At 46.4% G+C, this 12,877-nt stretch overlaps 1 protein-coding gene across 3 annotated transcripts in view; it reads left to right on the top strand.

Annotated features, from left to right (window-relative positions):
* The window catches only part of LOC125956059 (nephrin), a 60,530-nt gene extending 55,253 nt beyond the window's left edge, over positions 1-5,277 (top strand). Inside the window, exons 18-24 of one of the 3 annotated variants that reach the window (XM_049687541.1) lie at positions 1-72; positions 1,398-1,541; positions 1,849-1,919; positions 2,134-2,248; positions 2,362-2,537; positions 2,674-3,355; positions 4,052-5,277. The exon at positions 1-72 is cut by the window's left edge and continues 519 nt beyond it. In XM_049687541.1, coding sequence (XP_049543498.1) covers positions 1-72; positions 1,398-1,541; positions 1,849-1,919; positions 2,134-2,248; positions 2,362-2,537; positions 2,674-3,270 — 1,175 coding nt within the window. In that variant the 3' untranslated portion in view covers positions 3,271-3,355; positions 4,052-5,277. Of the gene's footprint in view, positions 73-184; positions 380-1,397; positions 1,542-1,848; positions 1,920-2,133; positions 2,249-2,361; positions 2,538-2,673; positions 3,356-4,051 lie in introns of those variants that run through there. The other 2 variants (XM_049687540.1, XM_049687542.1) reach the window with 2 other exon arrangements.
* The last annotated feature ends 7,600 nt before the right edge of the window (positions 5,278-12,877 follow it).

Raw genomic sequence — 12,877 nt, 5'->3', positions numbered from 1 at the left:
TCTCGATTATGGCCTCGAACGGGTTGGGTTCGAGCCGCTATCTACCGGATGTGACGCGAGCACACACGAAAGGTAAGTCCATTTTCCAGTCCGACGCCTGCTCTTCTGCTCTCTCCCGTTAACAACCAACCGTTAACTGGTAGCTAAGATACTAACACACGCGTACACGTACACATGCATCCAGACACGCCACCATCGCAACCGGCCTCGTCGCTAGGCAGCAAGACGGCTTCATCTCAGTCGACCGGTGGTTCGATCGGTGCGTCCGGTATCGTTCTGCTCGTCGGTGTCGCCGCCGGTATCTGTCTCGTGCTGCTGAACATCATTCTTATCGGCTGCTGCATCCATCGCCGTACCGTGCACAAGCGCATCAAGCGGGGTAAATGCTCAATACCATCTCTCGTCCTCGTCGTCATCGCCACGCGAACGTTCTTTTCCATTCCCCCTTGCCCTCTTGGCCCATCGCCCATCGCGTTCTAAGCTCATCGTTCTGAAGCGAGCATGACACGTGGATTCATTTTGTGTTGGCTGTGGCCATAAATTCGTCAAAATGACGTCCCGTCTCGGCTCGTTCTGGGTTGTTGCGTTACATTGCGTTGGGTTCCGTTAAAGGATTCCAAAAAGGGACGATCGATCGATCGAACGGAGCTTCCATCAATCTTTGGCAGACCATGAGACGGCTGCTAATGCGATGGGTACACCACGCGCCATTGTGTCCTGTCCAACTGGCCGTCCTGGCATCCGTTTCCGATGTTTCCGTTGCGCCACCTGTTAGCCGGACGACGGTGGACAGCTGCCAGTTGGCTAGTTGACGGAAATGATAATGATGTAAATTGCATGTAATCGTGCCATTTTGTTGGGCTGCATGGAACGTGGGTTTGTTTCCGTTTTCCGTTCGCCATCGCCATGCTGTGTACCGGTTCCGGTCACTGGGTTTTGTCCTGCTCGATGGATGTTTGCTGAATTGATGGTTTAATGTAGGATGGTCGATAGGTTCGATAGGGCTTTTGATGCGTTTAAACTTTCGTTTAAACTAGTTCGGGATGTGTTTCTTGCAAATTTCATTGTTTGTTTGATTTTCTATTTCTTTCTTCAAAGATTTACATTATTTGTTGGTTTAATATCATCGTTTTTGTTCTTGTTATTATTTGTTGTCTACTACTTTGTTTGTTTGATGATTGATTCGCCCTTTTAGTTCGAGTTTTTAGTGCTTCATTCGTTTTGATATTTTTTCTAAGTTTTTATTTTGCTTTTCAGATAAAACTAATAATGATTAAAGGTGTATTGCCTTTTTCTTTAATAACTTTATTTATTTCTTTTATTGTATTAGTTTTTATTATTTTACTTACATATTTTTTCGTTTTCTTCTTTTCATTTCCACCCTTTCGTTCGTTCAGGTCCTGACATGGAAACACCCGAAATGGCACAGAAAGCGGAAATTCCCAGTTTCGTTATCTTTTGCATTGCGCTGGCGGCCTTGTGCCTTCTGGCGGTCAATGCCGGGCTCGTGACCTGGTTTATGATGCGAAAGCGTGCCAAAGGTAAGCCACAGTTCCGAGAATGGAGAAGAAAACTCTCACCCCGGACTCGATTCCTTCTTTTGGCATTGATTGTGGCATACTAAAAACAAAAAAAAACCCAAAAATCCTCGTCCTCGCGAGGAACTAATTCCCTTCGGCTCCAAACTAAATTTGCTCCAAAATGGCTCACAAAACTAATCTTTTTTTGGTGAATTGGGGCCCCCGGGGGATCGAAAAGAACGTTTTGGCTGGGTAGCGGTGCAACCTGCGCTCTCCTCCGCATTACTAAACTGACCGCACTCAAAACGTTGCAATTCCATTTTTCCAGGCGAAACGCTGTCTAGTGTCTCGGAAAAGAGTGACGCTTACTCGACCGATGCTAATCGTCCGGACTACACGGTAGGTGGTTGTGTGCCAGTCCCCGTTGTCGTCGCCCATTCCCATTCATTGTCTCTTATTGACCCTCGAAAAAAAACCAAAAATCCCCCCACGATTAATGTTTCGTTTCATTCTTCTTCGTTTCTTCTCGGCGACTTTGTCTTTCGTCACCATCTTAACCACCATCGCACCTTCGCCTCTGAACCGAATCCAACTCATCCTCATCGCATAACAGGACGATACTACCAGCAAGTCCGCTTCGACATATCTCGTGGAGAACGGGGACATGCCGCCGCCTCGCTACCAGAAGGAAGGCACGCTTCCCCCGTACCCTAACAATATCAATGGAGGTGGGTTTCCGTTATTTGTGCACTATTCGTTTCGTATTTTTCGCCCGGAAGAGATCGTTAGACAATGATGTTGATGCTTTCTGCTTGATGTTCCGTTGCTTTATTTCGAATAGCTTACGCACGTACCTTGCCTCATCCGCGCCACAATCCGGTCAACTATCAGCAGCGCAGCCACGACGATCAGATGATCGAGCGGAGCAGCTACGTGACCGCACCGTCCCCCGGGCCACCGTTCGATGGGTCCTACTACAACATGAACAGCGACCGCTACCTATCCTATCCGCCCATGGTAAGTCATTGATAGAGATCACAAATCGCGTTTGATCGTCAGATTTGAAGCACTTCGGATCGCTAAGTACATTCTTCTTCCGCCTTCTGTGCGATCTTTCCGTTTTTCCTCGAATTCCTTGCCGACTACTTCACAGCAGGACTACTCGGCGATGGAAATGTCGACACCACCGCCACCGATCATACCGGCGCTGCCCAAAAACACGGGCACACTGACGCGTATGACGAGCCGCCCGATGGTACCACCACCGGACGTCACCTACCACGCGCAGTCGATCATAAGCGAGAGTTCGTCTTCACCGCAGCACGGCATGGGCAACATGGCCAGTACGGCACTGACGGGGGTACCGGGGACCACCACCAGCTCCATACCACCGCAACCGGCACCGAAACCACTGCAGGGCATTCTGAAGGATCCGAAACGGAACAGTAGCGCCAGCAACAGTAGCGCCCATGCTCAGGCCCTTCAGCAACAGCTGAACTCGGGTGCTCAGCTGATTGCGGTCCAGAATCCATCGCCGGTGCCATTGGGTTCGGTCCCGGGGATACCGTTGGTCGGTAGTACCTTCCTGGGACCGGCGGCCGGTGTTCCGGGGCCGGCCAATGTTAGCCAGGCCGGTACCAGCAGCCTCGGTAATAGTTTGCTGATCGGTACGTACGATCCCAGCAGCACCAACCTTAGCTCCTTTAATGCGTCGTTCGGGTTCACCGATGCCGATGGTCATCTGGTGTAGAGGGTGCTTCTGTGGCGCGCCGCGGATGGGACTCCACGATGCCAAACCGATGGTTCGGATGTACACTTCTCATGAATAAAAGAAGGTAGGTCAAGATGGGTTTCGTGGGGAATCGTATTGCAAGTATGCGAAACAAGTTTATCAACGTCTGCAATAAAAAAAACTGACAGTTGGCCTGATTCTTCAATGAAAAATTTAAGTCAAAACATTAAATAAACCGATCATTCGCTTCGGTTTTTATTTTACTACATTTGGCTATTAGTTTTTGCAGACCTTCTAGAAAAAATGTTTCGTTGATACACTCCTTTTTTGTCTTGTTGAATATTACACATCACCTTCATCGTTTGCAATAACAGCTTCCCATTAATTCCACAAAAATAGTACAGATTTATGATAGAATTGTTCTTTCCAACAAGTTCTCTCGGAGTTACCAGTATCAGTCTGATAATTAAATTTATTCCTCAAAATCGATTACATTGTTCTATTTGATTGTTATCAAGGAATATGCCGGATGGGGAAAAATGTTACTTTTTAGATAAATTCAATATTATAATATTAATTTTAATGGTTTCTTGGCGCCTGCGACTGTGTAGACTGCATATCTAATGCCCATTTTCAGTTTCTTTGACTTTGATTTTTCATTAAAATCAAGCAAACTGCCGGTTTGTTGCAGCGGTGGATAAACGTTCTCTCGGATACTGTATATGTATGCAGAAATTAATTGTCCAAATCAATCGTACCAATAATGTGCTTCTTTCGTTTCTCTCTCTATTCCCTTTAGCGTTTGTGAACGCTGTGTTAACTGTGATAATACTTTGCTAGTGTAATGTGTATAAAAAGTAGTAGAGAGTGTGGTGCGGTGGTCCGAGAGCGAGCTTCAAGCGTCCGAAGGCTGCTGCGGCGGCTGTGGTGGTCACCTGCAGGGCCGCCCCAGAAGCTGTAAGTAAATCCCTCTATCTAATTCGGCTTCAATTCGGACTGCGATCGAGAAAAAGACAAACCATCGGTGAACATCGAAAATGGGACATTCTAAACGTAGTATCGCAGAGCTTTTGGGCTTTCCGTTGCCGACTGCGCTGCTCTTCTCGATCCAGAAATCATGAAATTTACGTTGTTCGGTTGTGAAAGAATGGAAAGGCAGAGGAATGGATGACGAGACAGTCACTGCTCACATGAAATGCGTAACAAAAGACGAATTAGGCAAAAAGAAGAAGAAAAAGGCGGGAAAAATGCAAACAAACTGTAAGTACCATTTAAGCCAAGTAACAAAAAGAAACTTAAAAGAAGAGAGTGAAACAAATGGGAAAGAGGAGAGGGAGGAGACAGAGGAGTGGTGAAAGGTGGAAGCAAATCAAATCAAGAATCTCAATGCAACAATCAGACAATCTGATTGCTGCGCTAAATATACATAACATCTATAAATAATATCTATATATGCATATTCACACTTCAAATTGAATTAACAATGTTCATATACATATTAAGTGGAACGCAGAGCAGCAGAGGAGGAAGAAGGTTGCAAAACCGGAGGGGACGAGGGTAGCCAGAGTGAGCCACAGCTGTTTTTGCTGGTTGGCACAGGAGGTGGCATGACTCTCTCTCTCTCTCGAGAGAGAGAGCGCCTGGGAACTGGGACTATAAAAAAGAAACCACATTAAACTCGAACTTTTTTGCTTTATTGGTTGTAAAACGGATAAAAAGGAATAAAAAAAAAACCACAACAGTAAAATGTAATGCCTAATCAGAAAACAGATGTTTAAAATGAAATAATGCGACAGTCGAGCGCGAGGAGAGAAACAAACAAGTAAGTCAATCCCCCAATAAACGAAGCTAGCAAAACGAAAGCCCCATACAGGTGTGCAACCAGTCGAACAAACAATCGAAACACGAAACAAGCGAAACCAGTGGGCATAATGTCAAACATAACAAAAAAAAAAAATGACAAGAAAAAACATTGTACAAAGCAACTTAAATCAAATTAAACAGGTTAGCAGAGCGGCGTGCGCAGTGTGTAATATATGGGAAAAGAGGTAAGCGAGTAGCGAAGATGTGTAAGAAGCGTGCAAAAAGAGCAAAAAAGAGGGGGAAGTAATAAAAGCATAGCGAGTAAGACAAATGAATGAACGAAAAACGAACAGAAAAAACACTCTCGAAAAAAAACAAAGAAAAAAAAAACGAAGAACAACATCCAGTACTGATTAAACACTTATGAGCGGTAAGTCTTATTTTTAAAAGAAAAACGAAAACAAATCAAACCAGTAAGCCCCTCTCTTCCTAAGCGTCCCCCAGCCCCAACTCTAGTAAAATTGCTGTAATTGTGTAAAAAGTGCAGCCAGAGACAGTGACAGTGTCTCCGAGCGTGTCCCCTCCCCCCAAAAATTCTCAAATACTTATTCGCGCGAGCTGCTACTCCGACGCCGAGCGTCGAGCTCATGCCACGCGCCTGCCACGGGCAACGTCTCATAATTTATATCCAGCGTCCAATGGATTGTACAATAACTAGCTGTGTATCGAGAGAGGGAGCGAGAGAGAGAGATAGAGAGAGCCGTTCGTTGTGCCCCCCCCCCTCCCCCTTTTCCACACTCGTTTCGTAAGATAGCAAATCCTTGTGTTCCTTTCTCTTTGTTTTTTGTTTAGTTCTCTAAGGTCCTTCGGTCCTCACGAGGCCACTAAAACAATGTGGCCGCGCCCCTCCTCACGCATCATCTTCTTCTAAGTGGTTGCGATGTGGTGGCGTGACCACCAACAGTAGCAGCAGCAGCAGCAGCAGCGTCCAACGATCTGACAATTCTCTTAACCAAAGGTGTAGCACAAACCAGTGAATGATTGATCGATCGAGGATTTTGCTCTGTTTTTCATGGTTGCACGATTGCCCGCAAACACACACACACGAGTGTGTGTGCGCGTTTTAGTGAAATAGTTTATTTTCTACTTCAGGTAGTAAGAGTGTAAGGCATTTAAAATAAGTTAATAAACTTTGAGATTTTATAATTAAAAGCGCTTGCGTGGTTTTTTTTTCTTTTCCATGAGATCTAAGTAACATATATCACACAAAGAGCGAGTCTCGAGAAGCAGAAGGTTCGCGATTCCTGGAAAAACCGTCCTTGCAACAAATCCTTCGACGAATGATCCTCAGGCATGGACGACCGCGCTGTGCTGCATAAATTAGCCTCTCGAGTCCTTCGTCCTACATTACATCCCTTTTGGGAGTGGCTACAGCTGTTGGTGTGTGTGTGTGTGTGTTTGCTTTAAATGTTTACGCTTCGCTTACAGGCATTACCGTTTCTAATAAATCTTTAATGCGCCTCAGCATCGAAGCTGGCGGCGGCTTCTACCGGTCATCAATACTGAGGTCACCATTCTTGGGGGATCGAGAAGTAGGCGTTATTTTTTTCTTTTCTGCCGCACGTTTCGAAACCCCGGACCGACCGAACGGTGCATGATGGCGGTGTTGGTACATAATTTAAACAGCACCAGGTCGCACCTTCTGCTGTCGAATGCAAAGTGGCCACAACTGGTATGGTGGTATGGCAGTCAATTAATCCTGGCTGGAACAGGCATCGTCGCGCGAGACGGACCAATATAGCGTCCCTTACGCGACGTGATGCGAGTGATTGTATGTGTGTTTGTGCGAAACGGTAGTAGTGCGCCTGTGGTGGTCATGTTTTGCGGTCCATAATTTGTGTGACCCACCACCGAAATGCGCTTCACGCGTGCGGTTTTGCAGGAACAACAAATTCATAAAATTATATAACATGAATATTAATTAGGTTCGGTGGACGGGGGGAGGGGCTTCCCTTCTGCTGCTACCTGGCATTGGCATCGTGGAATCCTCCACTCACGACGACTTCGGTCACACGGTGATACCACGGTGGAGGGGGAAATGATAATACCTGCTGCAGCGCATTAATAATGATAATTCAATCTATTATTTATGACCGTTGATAGTCTGTTGGTTTTGGCGCTTTTCCTTTTCGAAGGAGGAAGGAAGGGGAGGTCTTGGCGGTCTCCAGGAAGGACCACCCCTCTCCGGATACAGTCCCGTACAGGCATTCAGGGGGTTTCCGGTGTCACGGTTGCACATGGAATGCAAAACAGATATTTGGGATCATTTGGGTGTGTGTTTGTGTGTAGTGTTGGGCACAGGATGGCACGCGAGCACGCACGTCTTCCAGGGTGGGCCCTGGATGTCACATATCCGGTGCGATGTATCGATTCACCGCGCACCGAGGGACTGAGATAGAGAGAGAGAGAGAGAGAGTTATGCGAAAAGGACGTGGAATAATTTCGAATCCATCCAGAGTTGCCAGATCTTGGGATCTCATTTGTGAGCTAGAAATGGCCATCGAGGCGGTATATTGGGAGTGGTTCTCAGTCCTCATGATCATGATTCTTGTCCGAAATCAATGAAGCCCCCTTACAATGAATATATCGAAAAGCAATATTAAACTAAGTTTGACATCTGCTTTTCTGACTTCAAAGCTAGAAGCAGAGGTTCCATTGTAAACCAAGAGGGTGACTCTCACCTACAAGGGCCAAAGATCAAACAGTCACCATCACCACCACCACCGGTGCCATTGTCGTCGATATTGAGCCGCGCGCTGATTGAGTTCATCTTGGTAAACAGCGCAGCGTGAAAAATATTCTGACGATGATGCAGCAACTCGAATCGAGATAGTGCCCCTCGGTGTGGGCCGGGGGATGGTCGCCACAGCAACAGACACACACAGAGCTCCGTATCGTCTAGGTGCTGGATCACAGCAGGGTTTGTGTTGCTGCAACAAGGAATGAGTTGGCATAGCAACATATCCGTTCGTTGTGGCTGATGCTGTTGCTGTTCATCATCATCATCATCATCATCGTTAACAGAACCTTGCCCGTGGGTACAGTCGGAGTAGGCGAAGGATTACGTTGCCCTGGTCCGTCGCAATCCTCACTTTTCAATCAAGAGTAGAATCTGCAATCGGCTTATAATTGGAGTGTTCAGCATTGTCCCTCCCCCCCTCCTTGTGGGCACATCCTTTTTCAGGTATTAGAAGTTGCTTCAGGTATTAGAAGAAAAATTGGTTTCCATCGCCAACGGAGGAGAACAGCAATCACTGCAAGCACTCCAGATTCAGAATCCTTCCAGTCTTGCATAAATAATCGATGTCATCAACGGTCTACTTCCATTCCCTGCTGGCATACACACACACACACACACACACACACACACACACACCGGGTCGTTATTGGGCCCGAAAATAGTCCGAAATGATGTGAGCAAATCGAGCGTCGCAGCTCACAGGCCACACAGCCCGTTTCGGTCGCACACATCACCATCATCAACACCACCACTAGCACAATCCTTCGGTTGGTGTCTGGTCTTACCAGAAGGTACCATGCAGCATGCAGCACGAAAAACTCCTTTTTTGCATTTGTCGTGTCGTTTCGTCTGGTCGGTCCTCCGTCCTCCGGGTATCAAGATATTTCGTCTTGAGTCGTCGAGGTGTGACATCAGGTGTCTTGGTCCCGGGACTGGTTTTGGGCGATGAATTGTATTTATTCCTTTCACGTGCATCTAAATAAACCGACGACGACGAGATGAAATCGTTTCGTTAGTCCTGATCGTCGTCGTCGTCGTCGTCTAGGAATCTAGTCTCCAAGGATTCACGGAAGGATTCGCTCTTCTGGTATCAAGTGGAAAGGTGGTAAATGATAAAATAATGACACCTGAATCGGTGTCAGCCGTTTGACCATTGCATTTCCGTTTGGTAGAGACTCTGAGGCATCGCAAGTCAACTCGTTGGCATCATCTGGTCGGCACACACACACCACACATGATCAGCGAAGGTGGACTCGTTTGTGGACATAAATAGACGGTCGAGACGAGTACGGTCAGTGAATGCGTAATCTGGCCTCTCTGGGAAATTGATTCCGGAAGCCGAGAAGAGTCTTACAAAAGCCTAGAGAAAGGTTTGTTTTAGCGTTGTTTTTTGTTGTTCGGGAAATCAGGATCGGATTTCGGTTCGTTCGCTGTTTGCTTTTGCACAGAGTGCCACCACTCAGCAGCAGCAGTAGCAGGAGCAGCAGATGGAAAAGAAACGGAAAAGTACGATCTGTGTGTAATCAAATCCAGCATCAGCCGCAACAGCAGCAACAGTAGCAGCAGCAGCAGCAGTAGCAGAGCTTTTCCACGAAAAGGGACGGTATCCGAAGAGGCCCACGCTGCGTCAGGCATTTACATCCGTTGGTTTCGCATTTTTATCTCGCTCTCACTCTCTCGCTCTGTCTCTGAGGATTAGACATTGTTTCTAGCCTAGATCTGGCATTGCAAACCGTTCCGTCAACTGACACTCGTACTGCGTATGCTTCAAGTGCGGGCACGTGTGTCAGCGTCCCACACACACACGGCGCACACACAGATCCTAGCCAATTCGCCCGAATTTCATCACATTTTCCGTTATCTGCAAGATTTGTGTCAACACCAAACAGCCTTGTGGCCTGGTGGCCTTGTAGCCTTGTGGCAGTGGTGGTGGTGGATTAGAAGTAAAAACGGCATACGTGGGGTGTGTGCGTGATCCTTATCCGGCCCAGCATTTTTTCCGTGCATGTTCTAGGTCTCCTTGGATCCGTCAGCAGTGTATGTGACGCAGATCCCCAGGAGAGGAGCGTGTTCAGCGTCATTGTTGTTTCGAGAAGTTCATGATGCCCCGCGTACTGCGGTGGCCACATCGCCACAGTGTTTGCTATTCAAATTGGGGATTGGGACAGCTAGACCAGAAGTGGATAAGTGTTTTTCCATCACTTTCTCTTCGTCATCCCGTCAGATGAAGTTGGAAAACTATTTGGAGTCCGTGGAAGCGAAGTGACACTTATCCAAGTAACCTTTGTTCGGGATATTTTCTGAGTTTGAATACTCAGTAAATAGCGTCAGAAGCGTCAGTCGGGAAGGAGGCCTGTAGCAGACATTGCTGGAAGTGACACTAACCGTACTGATGATTGTGCGTCTCCAAGGAGCAACCGGAGCGGCCTCATCGTACGCACCGCATGATGAAGAGCTCGTGTTGCCAGGTTGCCAGTTCGACTCCCAAGAGGATGGAGGCGAAGAGCCTTGTCCGCACAATTCCACCAACACACATTTATCACCCACCACCACCACCAGCACCAGGGGCCACCCACTCACAGCGATGGGCGAGCAATCGAGCTCAATAAATAAAACAAGGTGATTGCCCATCATATTCGTTTATTCTGTTGTTAGTGTTGGGTGTGTTCTCCACCCCCTCTCCGTCTGCACCCCACAGGCAGTGCGTCAACTCTGCACCCTCTCCCCCACCATCACAACGATAGATTGCGATAAAATGAAGAAAAACAGCACGAGGAACGGGAGCAAGCACTAGGCCTAGCGAAGATATCGAGGACCGCCGCCGCTTTGCCGGTGAATGCCTTTCAATACTCGATAGCCATCTATCGGTAGTAGTTCCTTTCATGTGTGTGTTTGTGTGTTTGTGCTGGAACAGTGGCGGGAGTGGAATGATTGCGATGGACGATCCATCGGGTGGTATCATGACGTCCCGGTTCCGGATGGGGCGAGGAGAGGCTTTTTTATGATTTATAGCCGCATAACAATAGAATCGGCAAACACCTTTGCAATCAATTTATCATTCCGGTCTCTTCTCGCCTCCCCCCCGGGTTCAGTTCGATTGTAGTGTGCCTGTGTGGTGCACTGGCAGCATCTTTCCTTCGTCGTCCCTTCGGTCCCTTCTCTGCTTCCTAATGTCCTTCGTAGTTGGGGTTTTTTATTTGGTTTAACCGTCACTCTTGCTCCTTCCAAGGATTATCCTTTTTGGGAGAGCCTTCAGGATGCAGAGCACAGAGTGTGGGAAGGACTTCTTCGTCTTGGGTTTGTCTAAATATTTAGAAAGATAATTTTTCAGAAAAATGTTTCACAAAAATGGCTTTCTGTATTCGTGACTGATGCTGCATGCACACTGCCTTCTGGGAAGTACACTTTCCAACATTGACTTTTCTATTAAAGCTGTCTTAACTACAGAGAACCTGTACCCCATCCTATAGGAAACCCTACGTAACTGAGGGTTGAAATAATTCGAGCTTATATTTGTCGTATAATTAATCATTTTTATTCGTAAATTTCTCAATTTTTTTCTTAAATGGATCATCAGCAAACGCTGATCATGTTTTATTACCCGCTTTGAGATTCGCAACATTGTAGCCTCAAAAAGATTCAATGGCATTTCCAATGCATTTTTCCATTATTTTGGAATGGGAAAATTAACGATCATGATGCGATGATTTATTGATGGTAATGGCAAATTTAAAAATTTTATAAAAAACCCAATGCTGCCGGAAAATGTAGAACAAGTGAACTTTTCAGATTGTCCAAATAGATCAAATCGTTTAAGCATTGGTTGCTACGATGGACACTGAATTTGAGAACTTTTATTTTCAGCTGATTGTTTGCTAATAAAATTACTAATTGTTTCAAAATTTAATAATTACTCACTGTTTCACTAAGCCAGTCATGTCGCACTGGTTTTCATATTTTTGTTAACCAGTTATTTTTGATTAATCCAAAACGCTAATTCATTCAACAAAAAAACTAACAAAAATTGTATACTTTTTGTTAATAATGTTAATAAATGCTTCCAATTAAATTAAAATCCGGTTATCGTATTGGTAACGAACGCTGTTCGGTGAATTTCCACATCTATGCTTTAGCATACGAAAAAATACGGTCGTATAGTCGTAGCAGAACGCCGTTTCCAGTAGAGCATCCAACGTTGATTGACTGTTGTGACATCGATAGACATCTTATTGACAGGCGTCGTTCTCGAACGATCCATTTTCCGTAGACTGTCGCTGCAAATGCCTTTACTATTTTTAGTCCCGATATCACACGCGAGTTATGGAAAACGAAACACTTTAAACAATTGGCTTGGTGCATCTTTTTGGCTCCTAATGTAGCGCCCTGCAGGTTCACGGTGAGCACCTGTTCCACAATCCATCGAAAGAACGCCCTCTGATAGTCTATTGGACGTGAAAGGTGAAGCCGATCTCTGAGTGGCAACACACACAAAATTCCTCTCCCTTGCCGATAGCATGATGATACCACCATCGCCAATCGGCTTTTATTACTTTCGCATTCGCCAAACTTGCTCCTAATCGCATTTCGCAGCTTTTCCAACCATTTCCAGCACCAAACGGGCTGGGCACCATGAAGATGCTTTCACAAGACAGAACACGAACACGAACACGAACAGTTTCCATCTTGATGATGCGCTACGAGAACTGCATTGTATGTGTATGCATGCATCTCCTCGATGGGGGGTTCGAGGGTAACGCATCGCGATGGCCTCCGAAAGAATGGTGGAAGATGAAGAAGAGGCGCACCACCGGGCCATCACCACACACATACCGTCTATAAATTTTCATCTCGAAATGATGCTGGCGCCGGGTGTATTGTGGCAATATTTGCAAAACATTTCAACCCCCCTCCACTGGGCCACTTCTTCCAATGCTTCTAGCGCTGCACCCTTGCGCCACCTTCAAGTCACGACTTTGGAACTTTGCATTTGTTGGCACCCGGGGGCTCACCCCGGGGGCTGTT

Source organism: Anopheles darlingi, chromosome 3 (assembly GCF_943734745.1).
Source record: "Anopheles darlingi chromosome 3, idAnoDarlMG_H_01, whole genome shotgun sequence".
Taxonomy (NCBI): Eukaryota; Metazoa; Arthropoda; class Insecta; order Diptera; family Culicidae; genus Anopheles; species Anopheles darlingi.
The sequence above is the reverse complement of the archived record's forward strand: the minus strand, read 5'-3'. Positions and strand labels throughout refer to the sequence as shown.